We start from the raw sequence: 19,817 nt of genomic DNA, 5'->3' as shown, positions 1-19,817 counted from the left end.
CCTCAGGCTTCGAGACGGGTGCAAAAATTGATTATAACTGATGTTTTGATGACAAATTCTGCCATCTTCATTAAGGATGATGCCTGCCTGGGCAAGTCTAGTATTTACAGCCCCATCATCCAACCCTCCTGATCGGTTAGACCTCATGCAATCAGGTTTCTGCTGTCCCACCTTATTTACAATCGAATTCCAGTTCTTACTTAGAGTGAGGCCTTCATCTTTGTTAAAATTCTTTTCCTCTGGTTTTATAGCTTCCTTTTCCAGGCGGTCCCAAAAGCTGTTGGCATGGCGAGTCAATCCTATGGCCATTGCAAATGCAATATTCTGCTACCGCTGATTTCTCCGGGTAACCCAAACAGATATACCCCCTATGCTCCTTGATGTGGATTTCCAAAATGCTTCACTTCTGGCTGTGTGGCGCGTGGCCAAGTGGTTAGAGCGTTGGACTAGCGATCTGAAGGACATGGGTTCAAGCCTCAGCTGAGGCAGTGTGTGTGTCCTTGAGCAAGGCACTTAACCACACAATGCTCCAGTCTACTCAGCTGAGAATGGGTACCAGCAAAAATGCTAGGGGTTATCTTCACGATGGTGGGGGGGGGGGCGGTGGGCAGTCTCATTCGCTTCATGCCACAGAAACCGGCATAAGCACCGGCCTGATGGGCCACAAGGCTCGTGACAGACTTTAATCACTTCTAGCTGATATACGCTGCTCTGAATCCTGTAAATGCCAGCCATCCTGAGTCCCAGGCTATCTTTGACTTGCATAAACTATAATTTCAGCTTTCTTATAGGTTTGTGGATGATATTAATTCAGTATTTCTTCAGGATCCTGGCAGTTCTTCCCGAAACAGTGGAAATATACGGAAGACAGACGGTAGTGACGAGTTCCTCCTCATTGTTAGGTTTCCTGGTTTTTCCATCGGCCCTTTTAAGGGCACGATTGATTTCCTTCACCTTGTAGTCATTCTGTAGGAACATCGTGCGAAATCATCTTATTTTCTTCTGGAGACTCCCAAAATAGTTTTTGCACAGTTAATCAAGTTATAAAGAACTGCTTTATGTTGGGAGGCATAATGGTGGTTGTTATTGTTGAGGTGAGTCTGTGTGAGTAGGCTTCCAATAGATGCCATGTCCGAGGCTATCATAATACTTTCTGTCATATTAGAATGTCCAGGAATGGGAGGCAACCATTCTTCTCCATCTGCGTCGTAATTTGAATGTTTGGATGTTTGCTGTTCAGGTGGTTGTGGAACTGTTGAATTGCTGGAGAACATGAGGCCATACTACTAAGGTGTCATCAATATATCTGAAGAAACATTTGGGGCCTAAGGTCAATGAACTCAGAGCCCTCTCCTCAAAGTTCTCTATATAGAAATTAGCAATAGCCAGCAGCAAGGGCACTCCCATGGCCACTCCGTCCATTTCTTCATAGTAGTTCCCTTTATGGACGAAGTACTTTGATGTAAGTATGTGCTTAAAAAGGTCAATGTACCCTTATCAAACCTTGACCATAGGAGGACCAAGCTGTCCTTAATGGGAAGTCTCCTGAACAGGGACACCACGTTGAAACTGACTATTATGTCCTCCAGGTTCGTTTGGATATTGGTTATCATTTTAACAAAGTCTATCAAATTTGTAATGTGCTAATCATGGCCCACAACAGAGGGAGACAGCATAGTTGTTAAATGCTTAATGAGATTGTAAGTCGGAGAACCTATTTATCTATTTCACTGATGATAGGCCTCGGGAGTGGTGGGGGGTGGGGGAGGTGGGGAAGATCCCTCCTTGTGCATCTTCGGGAGCCCATAAAGTCTTGGTGGTACCAGAGCCTGAGGCAGATGTGTCTTGCATTTGTTTGCTGCCAGTCCAGATTTCTTCAGTAAGGTGGAGGTCATCCTGATAATCGAATCGGTGGGATCCCGCTGTAGAACACTGTAGATGGGATCATCCAGAATCTGTTTGGCTGTCCTGTGGTATTCCTCCAAGGACTCAAATTTCCTTTGTCTGCTGGTAAAATCATGATGGCTGGGTTTTGCCATAGTGTCTGGATGGCTAGTCGCTCTCCTCTTGTAATGTTTGGTTTCAGAAAAACAGCCCTTATGAGGACCATGCAGATCTCTATCCTTATCTCCTTCTCGGTACCCGGTGGTAGTTTTCAGATTGCTTGCTCTACTCCGCCACCATAGTCCCAATAAGTTTTGGCTCTGGGGACCGGAGTGAGGTTTAGCCCCTTGGCAAAGACCGATCTAGTTGCCTCACCGATGCTTTGTCCAGTTTGATTGAGAACAAACCTTTCTGGGTCCAATGGTGGGATGGGTACACTTTGTTGGGATAGTCTGTTGTACTTGCTGACCTGCCTCGCAGTGTTCCTTTGAGAAGCTAGTTCACCTTGCGCAGCAGTGGACCTGGCGATGTACTCCTAATCACTAGGAGACAAGAGGGCTGAGTACTACAGGTGAAGAGACAGTTGACTGCTTGTGTTGATGTCCAGAGCAAATCTAATGTAATGGATGCACTCCCTTATCAACGCTTGGCTAGCTCATCGTAGAGCCACCACAGAACGCAACTTCATGAACTTGGGGATGATGTCGTTGTCCCAGCATCTCAGAAGGAAAGCTAAAGAACAAAGAAGCCTCGACTTCTCATTATGCAATGATTCAAAGTGACAAATATTGCAGTGAATTTCCTGCCGGTGGAGGGAAGTGAAAAAGGATCTAGTGCTTTCCCGGCGTTTATAACAAAATAAACTCTTCTCAGGGTTCCAGCTGGGTACAGGTATCTATTTTAACACGATAGAGTTTCGATGACAAACTGCCATATTCAATTTTAACAAAGATGAAGGACTCCCTCCAAGTAAGAACTGGAATTCGGTTGTAAACAAGGTGGGATAGCGGAAACCTGATTGGATGAGGACTAACCAATCAGGAGGGACGGACGATGGAGGTGTAAATACCACTGGACTAGACTTGCTCAGGCATCATCCCTGATGAAGATGGCATAGTTTATCATCAAAACGTCAGTAAAAATCAATACCTGTACCTGGCTAGAAGCCCGAGAAGAGTTTATTCATACAGTGGCAAGCTTTGTTTTGCATGCCGTTCAGACATATTGTTCGACTCAGAAGTACATTAAGATACAAGAGACAGCAGATGCTGAAACCTGGAACAATAAGCAATCTGCTGGGGGATCATGGCACATCGAGAAGTATCTGTGGGAGATAGAAACTGCGAACTGCAAAGATTGCTTTTTGTGAAATTGTAGAATTCATTGTTTGGCCCTGAGAATTGTAATATGTCTGATTGAGATAGCTCAGAGTGACAGTGCAGGAGGTTAAAGGGAAAGGCAACCAAAAGTTCACGGTCACCATTTTTGATGCTGAAACCTTGTGCTGTGCTCTTTCACAAACAGTCTGTTTGTCTTGTGCATTCTTGCCCTTCCTCTGCAACTTAGTTTCTAGTTTTTCTCATTTCTAATGAAAAGTTGTCAATCCAAAATATAAATTTTTTATCATTATAAAGGTGCTGCTTGGCTTGCTGAGTATTTCTAGCATCCTCACCTTTTAAAATAAAAATAAAACCTGCAAGTCTGTTGGACATTTCATGCATTTGTTCAGGCAGATCTGACAGGCATTAAGGAAATTGTACAACATTGTACAAAGTAGTTGGAATTGGGTGAACCTCGATGGTTTTTATTTCAGTTCTGTGGATATATTAGAATTTCTGTCAAAGTTATTATACATTGTTCTTCCTATTCTAGCTATCACTTTAAAACTTAATTAAATGTTCTTCTTGTTTGTATGAAAAAGGGGTCATGTAGTCCATAATGAGGACTGGTTTGGGAAATAATTTGGAAAACATGTAGCTAGGATGTAATTGGGGGAACTTGGTAACGATACAGGGATGTTCCTGCTTTGTGAACCTTTGGAAGCCCATAGAATTTCACAATGTCAGCATCATTTGACTTCATTCTCCAAAGCTTGTCTTCTGTGCGTTATTACAGGTCCTGAAGCCTCGATCCCATTTTTAAACCAATACGGGCAAAATGTTAGACAATGCACAGAGTTCGTCACACAATCAATCAGCACAACCTTCCCTATGCCACAGTTGAGTTTCTGTAATGGCAACCAATTAACTGATAAGTACTTAAAGGCCAAGCATTTGGAGGAACACCACAAGTGAACAACACACTGATGGTGTCTCCTCATATGGTGAGAAATGTTTGGAAATGGATTGCAAATTTCGGAGAAGGCAAATTTTCTTTCCTAATGCTAATTTGGATTTTACAACTAAAGACTAGGTTTTTGGTCCATTTCCTTTGGTGTACAAGATGGGAAAGGGAAAGTCTTATTTATTTTCCAGTTTTTATTTTCAGCTCAATTTAATTCTATTCCCATTATTGTCTAGATTAGCAGAATGTATATGTCCATTCATTTACCTCCACCTTTGTTGTTTTTATCCCACTGGGATCAGCACAAGTGTTCCATCAGAAAAGGATCCACTTCAAGTTCTTGAAGGTATCGTCAAATCTGTGCACTCCAGTGTTTTAAATGGGTAAGTACAACTTTACATTGAAGATACTAAATCAAGAATTGCTCAAATGCCCTTATTTCAATCTATTTAAATTTTTTTCTTTTTGTAATTTAGGGACAACCTCGTATGTTCAGATGACCTCTTGGCATGGCTGAGACCTTTCTGTGGCGATGCAGATTTGCCTGTAAAACCCCGAATTGATGTTTTGCAAATTCTTGAACAGGCATTTCCACTTAATGATGAGGATAGCAAGTTGCTTGTGCTGTTCAGAACTCAGGCTGTTCTGAAGGCATGCTGGCCAGATAGACAGGTAATATGTTTATTTTATTTCCTACTTTGTAATCATCTTAATAAAGTATATTAAAGATTTATCGTGTTTGAGTTAGCAGTTACCTAAACATAGCATCCAAGCTTGTCAGATTGGTAATTGTGCTTACATTTTATCTCATAAAGCAGGAAAAATAAATGGGAACTCAATTAAAATGGATTTTTTAAACTCTTCTGATTTATAGGACTAATTTTCCACCTTATAGATATTATAAGGGTACAGTGTTGATGGTTAAGTTACCAATGTATTGCCCAGAAGACTAGACTGGCCATCAGAAATGCAAATTTGAATTCCGTGCTCATCTGCCTTCCTGCCCTCTTAACAGGAATAGAATTTCTCTTATCCTCAACTATCACCCCATAAGCCTCCACATCCAACACATCAGAATCAGGTTTATCACCAGCATGTGACGTGAAATTTGTTAACTTAGCAGCAGCAGTTCAATGCAATACATAATATATAAGAGAAAAAAAAGATAGATAAAATAAAAATAATAGTAAATGATTAAGTAAATCAATTACAGCATATGTATATTGAATAGATTAAAAATCATGCAAAAATCAGATGTAATATATATTTTAAAAAGTGAGGTAGCGTCCAAGGGTTCAATGTCCATTTAGGAATTGGATGGCAGAGAGGAAGAAGCTGTTCCTGAATCGCTGAGTGTGTGCCTTCAGGCTTCTGTACCTCCTACCTGATGGTAACAGTGAGAGAAGGGCATGCCATGGGTGCTAGAGAACGTTAATAATGGACCCTGTCTTTCTGAGACACCACTCCATGAAGATGTTCTGGGTACTTTGTAGGCTAGTACCCAAGATCGAGCCGACTAGATTTACAACCCTCTGCAGCTTCTTTCGGTCCTGTGCAGTAGCCCCCCCCCCCCCCCCGCCATACCAGACAGTGATGTAGCCTATCAGAATGCTCTCCATGGTACATCTACAGAAGTTTTTGAGTGTATGTGTTAACATGCTAAATCTCTTCAAATTCCTAATGAAGTATAGCCGCTGTCTTGCTTTCTTTATAACTACATCGATATGTTAGAACCAGGTTAGATCCTCAGAGATCTTGGCACCTAGGAACTTGAAACTGCTCACTCTGTCCACTTCCGAGATTCTACCAGCAATAGTTGTATCATCAGCAAATTTACAGATGGTATTTGAGCTATGCCTAGCCACAAAGTTATGTGTATATGGAGAGTAGAGCAGTAGACTAAGCTCACACCCCTGAGGTGCGCCAGTGTTGATCGTCAGCAAGAAGGATATGTTAACACCAATTCTCACAGATTGTGGTCTTTCGGTTAAGAAGTTGAGAATCTAGTTGCAACTTCTCAATCAGGATTGTGGGAATGATGGTATTAAATGCTGAGCTATAGTCGGCGAACAGCATCCTGACATTGGTGTTTGTGTTGTCCAAGTGGTCTAAAGCTGTGTGAAGAGCCATTGTGGTTGCATCTGCCGTTCATCTGTTGTGGCAATAGACAAATTGCAATGGGTCCAGGTCTTTGCTGAGGCAAGAGTTCAGTCCAGTCATAATCACCCTCTCAAAGCTGTTGATTTGAATGCTACTGAGCGATAGTCATTAAGGCAGCTCACATTATTCCTCTTAGGCACCGGTATAATTGTTGCCTTTTTGAAGCAAGTGGGAACTTCCGCCCGTAGCAGTGAGTGGTTGAAAATGTCCTTGAATATTCTCGCTAGTTGGTTGGCACAGGTTTTCAGAGCCTTACCAGGTACTCCAGCGGGATCTTCTGCCTTGGCGAGGGTCACTGTCTTTAAAGACAGCCTAACATCGGTCTCTGAGACAGAGATCAGAGGGTCATCAGGTGCAGCAGGGATCTTGACAGCTGTAGTTGTGTTCTCCTTTTCAAAGCAGGCATAGAAGGCGTTGAGTTCATCTGGTGGTGAAGCATCGCTGCCATTCATGCTACTTGGTTTCACTTTGTAGGAAGTAATGTCTTGCAGACCCTGCCAGAGTTGCTGTGCATCCAATGTTGCCTCCAACCTTGTTTGAAATTGTCTCTTCGCCCTTGATATAGCCCTCCACAAATCATACCTGGTTTTCTGGTACAGGCCTGGGTCGCCAGACTTCAGTGCCAAAGACCTAGCCTTCAGCAGGCGACGTACCTCCTGGTTCATCCACAGCTTTTGGTTTGGGAATGTACAGCAAGTCTTTGTGGCCACACACTCATCCACACAGGTTTTAATGAAGTCAATAACAACTGCAGCATACTCATCCAGGTTCGAAGATGAATCCCTGAATACAGTCCAGTCCACTGATTCAAAGCAGTCCTGTAGGCACTCCTGTGCTTCCCTTGTTCATACCTTCTTGGTCCTCACTACTAGTGCTGCAGTCTTCAGTCTCTGCCTATACTCAGGAAGTAGAAGTACAGCCAGGTGATCAGACTTCCCGAAGTGAGAACTGGAATAGCATGGTAGGCATTCTTGATGGTGGTGTAACCAGTGTGTTGTTTCCTCTGGTACTGCAAGTGATCTGTTGATGGTAATTGCTGAGTGATTTTTTCAGACTGGCCTTGCTAAAATCTCCCAAAACAATGGTGAAGGCGTTAGAGTGTGCTATTTCGTGCGTGTTGATCTCATTGCTCAGATCGTCTAAAGCCTGCTTGACGTTGGCCTGAGGTGGAATGTAAACTGCTACCGGATTGACCCCAGAGAACTCACGTGGTAGGTAAAAAGGACGGCACTTTACTGCTAGATGTTCCAGGTCTGGTGAGCAGAATTGGGACAGCACTGATATATTTGTGCACCAAGAAGAGTTGATCATGAGGCATACTCCTCCACCTCTGCTTTTGAGAGACTCTATAGATTTATCCTGACGGTGTATAGTAAACCCGTCGATCTGAATCACTGCATCCGGTACGGAAGGGGTTAACCAGGATTCCGTGAAACAAAGGACAAACGCGGTCCTAATGTCCCTCTGATTCAGCACCCTAGCTCTGAGACCAATAATTTTATTCACCAGAGACTGTACGTTCACCAGCAAGATAGTTGGTATAGGGAGTTTAAAACACCGTTTCATTAAACACACTTGTAACCCCACTCTGCACCCATGCTTCCACTGAGGTATCCTACGTGGGCACTTCAGACCACAATCGGTGTTGTTTCCATCAGTTTTAAGCAGCGATAGTTTGTTTAAACGTATTAAGACATCTTTGTTGACTGTACTGACCTTGGAAGCAGTTGTGCTTTTTAGCTGTATCAGGCTGAAACAGGAATATTTAATTGTATCCATTGAGAGTACTGCTGCTACTCAAGTCGCACCTAGGCGTCCCAGAAGTACAACTTCTCTGCAACTTCCACCATCTTCAATGGGACCCTACCACCAAACACTTCTTTACCTTCTCCACCCCTCCCACCCTCTGCTTTCTGCACAGCTCACTCTCTCTATGATTCACTTGTCCATTTGTCCCTCCCCATTAATCTCCCTCCTGGCACTTAATCCCTGCAAGTGGAAGAAGTGCTGCACCTGATCATTCACCTCCTCCCTCAGCTCCATTCAGGGTCCCAGACAGTCCTTCCAATTGACCCAGCGATTCTGTTGGTGTCATCAACTGTAGCCGGTGCTCCTGATGCGGCCTCCTCTACGTTGGTGCGACCCAATGTAGATTGGGGGAGTACTTTGTCAATCACCTTTGCACCATCTGTAAAAATCAGAATTTTCCAGTGGCCAACAATTTTAATTCCAATCCCCATTCCTGTTCTGACATGCAAGTCCATGGCCACCGTCCTCAGGTTGGAAGAGCAACACCTCATATTTTTAGGTAGGCTCCAACCTAATGGCATGAACAGAAATTTCTCTAACTTCTGGTAACTTTTCCCCCTTCCCTTTCTCTCTTCTTCAATTCCCCACTCTGGCTCCCCTCTTAACTCTTCTCCTCACCTGCCCATCACCCCCTCCTTCTCTTTCTCCCATGGTTCACATTCCTATCAGATTTCTTCTTCTTTAGCCCTTTACCTATCTATCACCTCCCCAGCTTTTTACTTCAACCCCCCTCCCCACCTACCTGGATTTACTTATCACCTTCTATCTTGTATTCAATCCCTTCCCTCCACCACCTTATTCTGGCATCTTCCCCCTTCCTTTCCAGTTGTAATGAAGGGTCTCAGCCTGAAATATCGATTATTCATTCACTTCCATTGATGCTGCCTGACATGCTGAATTCCCCCAGTGTTTTGTTGTGTGTTACTAAGGAAGTTAAATGCAGCCAGTGAATTTAAATTTATAATTATAGTCATTGTTATAATGACTAGGAATTTTGTTGTAAAAACCCACCTATCCTATTAGGAAGAGGTTGGTCATCCTTATCTAGTCCAGCCTGCATCTCTCTAGACCTACAAGATGTTAAGCTACCCTCTGAAATGGCCCAAGCAGAAAGTTATTTAGCAGAAGACCTCATCTGCAGAACTCTCAGGTTAGCACCAAGATCTTACTGGGCTGCTGGTGAGAAGGGCCCTTCCCATCAGATACACAAGCAATGTCTTAATACAAATACAAACTGCCCTCAAGTTGGCAGCAGAAAATGTGAGACATGTAATACACTTGCTTGTGTACTACATGTTTGAGACCGAAGTCTGTAAAGGGATGCAGTGATTTCTGTCAAGGTTCATCCCAGGCAGCTGCATAACACAGGACTGCACCTAGGAACATTTACTTGAGGCAGTCATCAACTGCTGCTAGAAGAATATAAACTTCATGAAAAAGCACTTCGAGCTGTCGAAAACTTGTTGGCCTTACAGAGCAAAAAGATGTGCCCATGAGTATGCCAGCAACTGGCGTATTGTGAGGTGTAGTTTTATGTGCTGAGGGTCATAAAACTGCACCTTGCAATATGAAGTTTGGTACAGCCGCCATAAAGGCTTTATGGGGAAAGACCACAGTCTAGAGCCCTGCTGTCACTGGACGTTGAAGGGTTAGATCCTTACTAACGGCCTGCCAACTATTTTGCTGATGGGATAAAACGTTAGTAACATTTATATTGAGGGGGCAAAGCTGCCAGGTTCAACTAGAAAAAGGATAAAACTGTCCAGATCTTTCAGTGTCAACCCAGCCACCAAATTAGAATGCAGCAAAATTGGTTACAGTCTGATATACCTTGCAAAATCCTCAGGCATCCAGGAACCAGGATATAAATTAAACTAATAGATTCACAGGCCAGTCATGCAACAGCCTGATGTCTTAATCACGGAATGCCACTCTAAGCTTTGATTTCTTTTGCTATTGGCATACCGCTGTTTTTTTATAACAATTGTTACATGCAATACAATTACTCACCTTGGCACCTTTTAAACCTATCGGACCACTGGAGAGGTAGTAATGAGAAACAAAAAAGAGCGGATGAACTGAATAAGTATTTTGCGTAGTCTTTACCTTGGAAGACATTAGCAGGTTGGTGGAAGTTCCAGGTGTCAAGGGTCATGAAGTGTGTGAAGTTACCATTACTAGGGAGAAGGTTCTTGGGAAGCTAAAAGATCTGAAGATGGATAAGTCACCTGGACCAGATAGTATACGCCCGAGTTTTGAAAGAGATGGCTGAACAGATTGTTAAGACATTAGTGATTCTTGAAAGATCAGTACTAGATTCTGGAATGGTTCTGGAAGACAGCAAAATTGCAAATGTCACTCACCTTTCAAGAAGGGAGAGAGGCAGAAGAAAGGGAACTATGGGCCAGTTAGTTTGACCTCAGTGGTTGGGAAGGTGTTGGAATTGACTATTAAGCATGAGGTCTCAGGGTACTTGGAGGCACATGATAAAATAGCCGGTAGTCAGCATGGTTTCCTCAAGGGAGGATCTTACCTGACAAATCATTTGGAATTCTTTGAAGAATCAGCAGGATAGACAAAGGGAGAATTGGTTGATGTTGTGCACTTGGGGTTTCAGAAGGCCTTTGATAAGGTGCAACAAATGAGACTGCTTAACAAGCTACAGCTCATGATATTACAAGAAAGATTCTAGCATGGATAGAGCAGTGGCAGATTAGCAGGAGGCAAAGAGTGGGAATAAAGGGAGCCTTTTCTGGTTCCCACCGGTGACTAGTGGTGTTCCACGAAGATCTATGTTAGGACCTATTCTTTTGACATTATATGTCAAAGATTTGGATGATGGAATTGATGGCTTTATTGCAAAATTTGTAGACGATATGAAGATACGTGGAAGAGCAGGTAGTTTTGAGGAAGTAGAAAGGCTGCAAAATGAGAGACCGGTTAGGAGAACTGGCAACGAAATAGCGGATGGAATACAGTGTTGAAAAGTGTATGGTCATGCACTTTGGTAGAAAAAATAAAAGGGTTGACTATTTTTTTAAATGGAAAGAAAATACAAAAAACTGGAGGTGCAAAGGGACTTGGGAGTCCTTATGCAGGATTCCCTAAAGGTTAATTTGCAGGTTGAGTCTGTGGTGAGTAAGGCAAATGCAATGTTCGCACCTTTACCACTGGAAATAATTGTTCTTAGCAAATTTATCTACAAAAGTGGTTTGCAATTAATGCCTTCTGGGCAGTGTCTTTACAAGATGAGTGACCCCAGCCATTATCAATACTGTTCAGAGATTGTCTGCCTGGCATCAGTGGTCGCATAACCAGGAATTGTGATATGTACCAGCTGCTCATATGACTATCCACCACCTGCTCTCGTGGCTTCACATGACCATGATCAGGAGGATAAGTAGGTGCTACACCTTGCCCAAGGGTGACTTGCAGGCTAGCAGAGGGAAGGAGCGCCTTACATGTTCTTCAGGACAGACATATTTCTAGCCCACCACCCATGGAATGCAAATTGTTAATACTTATTAAAAAAATTAAGGTTACTTTGTGAAAGTAGCAGTTATTGTATATCCTGAACCATACTTGCAAGCTGAAACTTAAAGCAAATTCCAACTGCACACAGCCATGTTATTGTATAGTGGAAAAATCCATTTACAACTGTATAGGAAAGAAGATGCTATTAGCCAGGAGTAAATTCTTGTTTGCATTAAACAGTGTCAGCAGTACTTCAGAGTGTACCATGAAACTTTAAATCAAAATTAGATTCAAGTAAATTTTAATCAAAATGTTATAGTAATTAACTTCTAGCATTTTTGCCTAAGTGCACTGATTTATTTTCTCCAGAAGAGTATTTCAAACCACCATCTGTTACATTATAGCTAGTTAGTTTTATTCTGCAAAATCAAGCTCAGAAAAGATAGTACATTTTAAATTCATTCTGTTTTATAATAATTGATGTTCATCAATGTGTTATTCTAAAATGATTTCAGAATATTGTAATAATATCCATCAAGATTTTGTATGAAAGAAAATTAGGAACCAACAAATAAAATCCCTTCTCTCACCCCTTTCTCTTGGCCCCCCTTTCTCTCACTGCCCCTTCTCTCGGCCCCTCCCTCTGGCCCCCCACCTCCTCTCTTGCCCCTCTCCTCTCTGGCCCCCCCTCACCCCCACCCCTGCTCTCTCGCCACCCCCTTCCCTCGACTCCTTTCACGCTTCAATCTGTCACCTACTGAACCCATCACCCCTTCAACCCCTCCATCTCTCCCTATCTGCTCTAACATCTTTCTCCACATTTCCTTCCAAAATGCTCTGTTTACTCTCCCTTGATCCCAGTCCTTGTGCACACTCCTCCTGATGTACTATGTCTCTTATGCTAACCCTGCCTTCCCATTCTTTCCACTTTTTTCTTCACTAGCCTTCCAATTCTTCTATTCCTTTACCCTTCCTTTTTTTTACCTTTTACTTCCTGTTCCTTATCCCTTACTGTATCTCATTTTCACTTCCTTCTTCCCAATCTTCTGCTCCCCTAACCTATCATTGTTTTGTTTTTCACCAGACGGTGCGAACAAAAATTGCTGTACTGTTTTCCCTACAGCCTCCTTTGGAGGAATACAGATCTCTGTGAACCTGCTGGCAGTTTTATTAACAGTCACTAAATTTGTGTGAGAGTATGTAATCCTCTTAGTCAGGCTGTGTGGACATTAAAGAGAGCTTTAATATTTAATTAATTTCTAAGCAATATAAATATAAGCTCTTGTGGATTGCAGTGATGCTGAAGAATAAAATAGCTCTTGCAAAATTTAAACTACATTGAGGCAAATAGTATTTTCACTGTAAGACATAATAGATGCCCGACAGTAATGAATAGTTAATATAGTTAATAATTTAAAGCAATTTGCTGCAGATTTGATCCTTCCTTGATTTTAGATCTCAGAGACTTGATTTAACCACTAGAGGGAGAAAATGTGCTGTTAGAATTCCCTTGTTGCACCTTAACCAAGGTTTGTAGGTTCTGTAATATCCTAATTGTATTTTGCATCTGTAATTGAATTCCAGAAAATGGTGACTAAATTATAGCATCTAAAAATGGCCTTTTCTGCAGATGTTATAGGTTTGGAACCTTAATTTATTCAATGGAAATTCAACTACATCATGCCTAATCTGTAACAATCATCATATTTCACTATCTGTTGAACTTGGATCATCTAGTGTTTAATTGAAGTTACAATAGATTGGTGTTTGTCCTTTGAGTACAAGTGTTAGGAAACCTGAATTCAATTCAGGCCAAGACCTTTCTTCATTTTTTTCTATCCAGTCCTGATGGGGGTCTTGACCCAAAATATCGACTGTTTATCCATTTTCATAGATGTTGCCTGACCAGCTGAGTTCCTTCAGGATTTTGTGTGTATTGCTCTGGATTTGCAGCATCTGCAGAATTGCTTGTGTTTATGATTTACTCTCTGAGACCCATCCTTCTCTTTCTTTTTCTTGGCTTGATCTTACTTTTGTTATTACTGATCCATTTCACTTACCAATGCTAATTTTAATCCATCTGATTTTGAGTACAATGCTCATCTTTCTTAACCTTGAGATATTTGCAGTCTTACAGTATGGAATATTTTAAAGCTGTAAGTGAAGATTACCATGAGACATGGGAGCAAAATTAGGCCAATTGGCCCATCAAGCCTGCTCTGCCATTTCATCTTGCTGATCCATTTTTCCTCTCGACCCCAATTCTCATTTCTCAAATATCTTTGTTCAATTCCAATGCTCACAATTCCTATTCCTTACTGTCAAGGTTGAAAGACAAATATTTCTATGTTCAGTGCAATGAAGGTACTGAAGAAATTCAATTGCTCTTCTCTTAGAATTTCACAGTACAATAGTGTCATCAGGAAATAAAAACCTTGTTAAGAAACATGTATCCAGAAATTAGAATTTGCTCTTGTTTGTTTTTATATTGAAAGCGGAATACAAAGATCATACATTGCATGTTGTTGCTCTAATGTCTGTTAATAATGCAGAGATAAATATGGCACATATTGATAACATTGATGCTGGGGAGGTATCAGCCAAGCTAAAATGAATCATGACTGTCAATGTCCAATCTAATTTTACAATAGGCAGGATTTCATTACAATGTGAATAAAATGATTTGTGCATAAAAGAAGCAGATGGAATTCGGTGCTATTCTTCGTCTTTATTTTCCATTTTGTCATTTAAAAATAGGTAAGATAATGAAGTATAAACTGTCAGGGAAATTATAAATCTAAAAGAAGGGAAATTGGACATTGAGCCAAATAATCCCACCTGACATTTAAGCCTTTCCTCGGCCTTGCTACATCTTTCTCCCTTGTTTTAATCGAGCTGCCCCTCCACTGCATCTATACAATTTACCTCAATTTCCTTGTTGAGGAAGTTGCAGGTTCCATTGAGTAAAGTTGTTATCTCTGATATCCCTTTTAACTTATTTTCTCCTCCAATTTTGATACCATGTTTTTTGGAATTACATTTTCCACATCCAGCCCATCAGTCTTCCCTTATCTTAAAGATCTCTATCAGTTCAGCCTTCTGTTTTAAAAAGACAAGTACATGGCTTGTTCAACCTTTCTGTATATCTGAAATATCTCAGTTCTGATGTAATCCTTACCAATGGCATTTTTTTTTAAATGAATGAATCCATTTGAAAATATTTGTCAGAGTCTACCAAATTATTTTCTGGCACCCAAGAATTGAGTTTGAGATTTGTCCAAATTCAGATTTGGCTCTAAGGACCCAGATAATTGTCTCTCATGAAATACTGGAATTGAAAAGCGGCTTAACAATAGAAACAAAGTTGACATTCCATTTGATTTAAAACAGATAGGCTGCTGATCAAGGATGATGATTAAAATGAAGAAACTGGAACTAGTGTAGGCCAGACAAGCCCCTTGAATATGCTCCAAGGTTCATTAAGATTATGACTGATTTTCAGCTTCAACTCCATGGACAAGGATAGATCTGGTCCTAGGGTTGAGGTTCTTAACTGGAAGAAGGCCAAATTTGAAGAAATGAGAAAGGATCTAAAAAGCCTGGATTGGGACAGGTTGTTCTCTGGCAAGGATGTGATTGGTAGGTGGGAAGCCTTCAAAGGAGAAATTTTGAGAGTGCAGAATTTCTATGTTCCTGTCAGGATTAAAGGCAAAGTGAATAGGAATAAAGAACCTTGGTTCTCAAGGGATATTGCAACTCTGATAAAGAAGAAGAGGGAGTTGTATGACATTTATAGGAAGCAGGGAGTAAATAAGGTGCTTGAGGAGTATAAGAAGTGCAAGAAAATACTTAAGAAAGAAATCAGGAGTGCTAAAAGAAGACATGAGGTTGCATTGGCAGTCAAAGTGAAGGATAATCCAAAGAGCTTTTACAGGTATATTAAGGGCAAAAGGATTGTAAGGGATAAAATTGGTCCTCTTGAAGATCAGAGTGGTCGCCTATGTGCAGAACCAAAGGAAATGGGGGAGATCATAAATAGGTTTTTTGCGTCTGTCTTTACTAAGGAAATTGGCATGAAGTCTATGGAATTAGAGGAAACAAGTAGTGAGATCATGGAAACTGTACAGATCGAAAAGGAGGAGGTCCTTACTGTCTTCAGGAAAATTAAAGTGGATAAATCCCCAGGACATGACAGAGTGTCCCCTCGGACCTTGAAGGAAACTGGTGTTGAAATTGCAGGGGCCCTGGCAGTAACATTTAAAATGTCGCTGTCTACAGGTGAGGTGCCGGAGGATTGGAGAGTGGCTCATGTTGTTCCGTTGTTTAAAAAAGGATTGAAAAGTAATCCGGGAAATTATAGGCCAGTAAGTTTAACGTCGGTAGTAGGTAAATTATTGGAGGGAGTACTAAGAGACAGAATCTACAAGCATTTGGATAGACAGGGACTTATTAGGGAGAGTCAACATGGCTTTGTGCGTGGCAGGTCATGTTTGACCAATCTATTGGAGTTTTTCGAGGAGGTTACCAGGAAAGTGGATGAAGGGAAGGCAGTGGATATTGTTTACATGGACTTCAGTAAGGCCTTTGACAAGGTCCCGAATTGGAGGTTAGTTAGGAAAATTTAGTCGCTAGGTATACATGGAGAGGTGGTAACTTGGATCAGACATTGGCTCAATGGAAGAATGCCTAAGAGTGGTAGTAGAGAATTGCTTCTCCGAGTGGAGGCCTGTGACTAGTGGTGTGCCACAGGGATCAGTGCTGGGTCCATTGTTATTTGTCATCTATATCAATGATCTGGATGATAATGTGGTAAATTGGATCAGCAAATTTGCTGATGATACAAAGATTGGAGGTGTAGTGGACAGCGAGGAAGGTTTTCAGAGCCTGCAGAGGGACTTGGACCAGCTGGAAAAATGGGCTGAAAAATGGCAGATGGAGTTTAATGCAGACAAGTGTGAGGTATTGCATGTTGGAAGGACAAACCAAGGTAGAACATACAGGGTTAATGGTAAGGCACTGAGGAGTGCAGTGGAACAGAGGGATCTGGGAATACAGATACAAAATTCCCTAAAAGTGGCGTCACAGGTAGATAGGGTCGTAAAGAGAGCTTTTGGTACATTGGCCTTTATTAATCAAAGTATTGAGTATAAGAGCTGCAATGTTATGATGAGGTTGTATAAGGCATTGGTGAGGCCGAATCTGCAGTATTGTGTTCAGTTTAGGTCACCAAATTACAGGAAGGATATAAATAAGGTTGAAAGAGTGCAGACAACAGGAATTCTGCAGATGCTGGAAATTCAAGCAACACACATAAAAGTTGCTGGTGAACGCAGCAGGCCAGGCAGCATCTCTAGGAAGAGGTGCAGTCGACGTTTCAGGCTGAGACCCTTCGTCAGGACTGAAACTTGCTTGAAAGAGTGCAGAGAAGGTTTACAAGGATGTTGCCAGGACTTGAGAAACTCAGTTGCAGAGAAAGGTTGAATAGGTTAGGACTTTATTCTCTGGAGCATAGAAGAATGAGGGGAGATTTGATAGAGGTATATAAAATTATGATGGGTATAGACAGAGTGAATGCAAGCAGGCTTTTTCCGCTGAGGCAAGGGGAGAGAAAAACCAGAGGACATGGGTTAAGGGTGAGGGGGGAAAAGTTTAAAGGGAACATTAGTGAGGAGCTTCTTCACACAGAGAGTGGTGGGAGTATGGAATGAGCTGCCAGTCGAGGTGGTAAATGCGGGTTCTTTTTTAACATTTAATAAATTGGACAGATAAATGGATGGGAGGTGTATGGAGGGATATGGTCCGTTTGCAGGTCAGTGGGACTAGGCAGAAAATGGTTCGGCACAGCCAAGAAGGGCCAGAAGGCCTGTTTCTGTGCTGTAGTTTCTATGGTTCCTTTTAGCTGTCTGATCCATGATTCCTTTAGAGTTCAGAGATTTATTGATCTCAAACTCCGATACTCAACAACAGAGCATCCATTGTCCCCTAGGGTAGGGATGGGCATAAATTATAAAATATCCTACTGAACTCTTTGATGCCTGCCCCTTGCTGGTCTTTGATGTAATCATCATTAATGTGAATTCTAAATTGAATTGTTACCAGTTTTTTTTATTTTCATGTTGAATCAGAGTCGAAATTTTATCATCCTTAACAAGTTATTGTTCTTTATTTAAGCTGACAGGGTTAGATTGAATTTGTTTAGTAGTGTTGGGCTTTTTAGGGAGAATTGTGTATTCTGGTAGTACATTACATGTTCTATAAAGCACGATTCAGGGATTCCGTTTTCAAATGCTTTGCTTCATTTAACTTGTGAAAGTGTCATTTGCACTGGATGTAGAAGAATGTTTCCTTCCTGTCTTCTTTAACCATTTGTTCTGTAGGTGACCAGTGATTTTGGTAAGTTTTTTGAATATCATATATTGAACATGGATGATGCCATAAAAGAGTAACCGATTGCAATTTGCTGTTCTTTTAAAATGCTGTCAGTTAGGTATTACATGGACCTATGCAATTTTGCTTTTTAGCAATAGTTGTCAGCAGAAATATATTTTTTCATTAGTATCATGTATTGGCATGCTCCCATTGTAGGAAAACAACATAAACACAGTTGTTATCCTTAAAGTAAAACTGCATCTTTGTTTGCTAAAATAGTAACTTATTGTAGAGATGCTTATAAATGTTGTATTTCATCAATTTATTTTTGTGCAATATTATCATTGTTAGGTTAACGTGAGTGATATTGAAAGTGAAGGGAAACGTTTTCAGCTCTTTATGGAATTGCTCGAAACCAGTAACGAAGGGACTGAATTTCAGCATTTGGTTTTGCTTCTTCAGGCTTGGCCACCCATGAACAGCGAAGGCACGTAAGTATCAGTTTGTGTAGCAATATGCTACGTGCAAGAGTTATGGCAACAGATGAAGGAATAGCTAAAAAAAAAAATGAGGATGTGCTTCACTGTCATGGATTATCAATTAAGATTTAATTATGCATCTGTCCGAGGAACTGTCTTCAAAATTCCAAAAAAAAATTCCAGTTTGGACTACATCTGTATTTTCTTCCTGTGATAATACAACATAAGATTTCAGGTTCAATTAAGTTCACAGCTGACCGGTATATTAATTCCATCTACCTACTTTCATTCCATATCCTTTAATACCCAAGCAAAATCTGTTAGTTTTGAAATTTTCAATTAATCTATCTTCAGCAACATTTTGAAGGGAGTGAGTTCTGAGTTTGCATTTGCACTTTAGTTTATTAAGTTTTCATTACCAGCTGTTGAAACATATTTGTAGAAATGTGTAGTAAAATTTGATGGGGAATCTATACTGTAACAAAAATCATTTCAGCTAAAGTAAAAAGTTGAACAAAAGTGAATTATAAATTGATTCAAAGCTATGCAAATGTGCTGAGAACTGAAAGTAAAATGATATTAAAGCTGTTGAACTTGTTAATGATGGTGTAGTAGATTTCAGTGTCCTTCATTAATTTTCTTGGTAGAGCCATTACTCGCAAAGAAAGACTTCAGCTGACACCCACAAGTGGCTAAATTAATGCTGTTTACTACATAGTGATGTAGTTTTGCATTGGGATTTACACATTAAACCAAGTCAACATGTGTAATAAAGCAGTACTCCTTTTATTAAAAAAGTAGTAAAATAAAAATATATATGCAAGCAATAATTTTAAAAGTAATATTTTTGTTGTTACGTCACTGATGCCAATCTCTACCACTAAGTACATAAATCCATATGAAATATCTGTGTGGGCCCATATGACTAAGGATTAAGTTGTCTCGTTTTTATTTAGATATATCTCCGTATTGTGATAAATGTAATAATGTAGAAGCTTCACTCGTTCGTATGTTTTGGACATGTCCGGGTCTTGGAAAATATTGCAAAGAAGTATTTCAAACCTTTTCGATACCTTTTAAAGTAAATTTCAAGCCTAATCCTTTGACTGCTTTATTTGATATTGTTGGAGGAAAGGATACTATTTTGGAGCCATCTGATTTGCACATTTTGGCTTTCATGTCTCTCATGGCCAAAAGGATGCTTTAGCTTAAATGGAAAGATGTGGCCCCTCCCATTCACACCCAATGGTTGCATAATGTGATGTCATGTTTAAATTTAGAGAAGATTCGATGGTCAATCTTTGAATCTAATCAAGACTTTCAAACATTGTGGGGACCCTTTCTGAATTATTTTCAAAA

General features: G+C 40.8%; 1 protein-coding gene across 3 annotated transcripts in view; it reads left to right on the top strand.

The window, feature by feature from the left end:
- Positions 1-19,817, top strand: part of nbas (NBAS subunit of NRZ tethering complex) — a 304,149-nt gene that overhangs the window by 234,701 nt on the left and 49,631 nt on the right. For all 3 annotated transcript variants that reach the window (XR_011885018.1, XM_072251277.1, XM_072251278.1), the window contains 3 exons: positions 4,470-4,550; positions 4,644-4,839; positions 18,331-18,470. Coding sequence is in view for 2 of the 3 variants with exons in the window: in XM_072251277.1 (XP_072107378.1) it covers positions 4,470-4,550; positions 4,644-4,839; positions 18,331-18,470 (417 nt within the window). In the remaining variant the exon portion in view is untranslated. The remainder of the gene's footprint in view (positions 1-4,469; positions 4,551-4,643; positions 4,840-18,330; positions 18,471-19,817) is intronic.

The sequence above is a fragment of the Mobula birostris genome, chromosome 2 (genome assembly GCF_030028105.1).
Source record: "Mobula birostris isolate sMobBir1 chromosome 2, sMobBir1.hap1, whole genome shotgun sequence".
Classification (NCBI taxonomy): Eukaryota; Metazoa; Chordata; class Chondrichthyes; order Myliobatiformes; family Myliobatidae; genus Mobula; species Mobula birostris.
The sequence above is the reverse complement of the archived record's forward strand: the minus strand, read 5'-3'. Positions and strand labels throughout refer to the sequence as shown.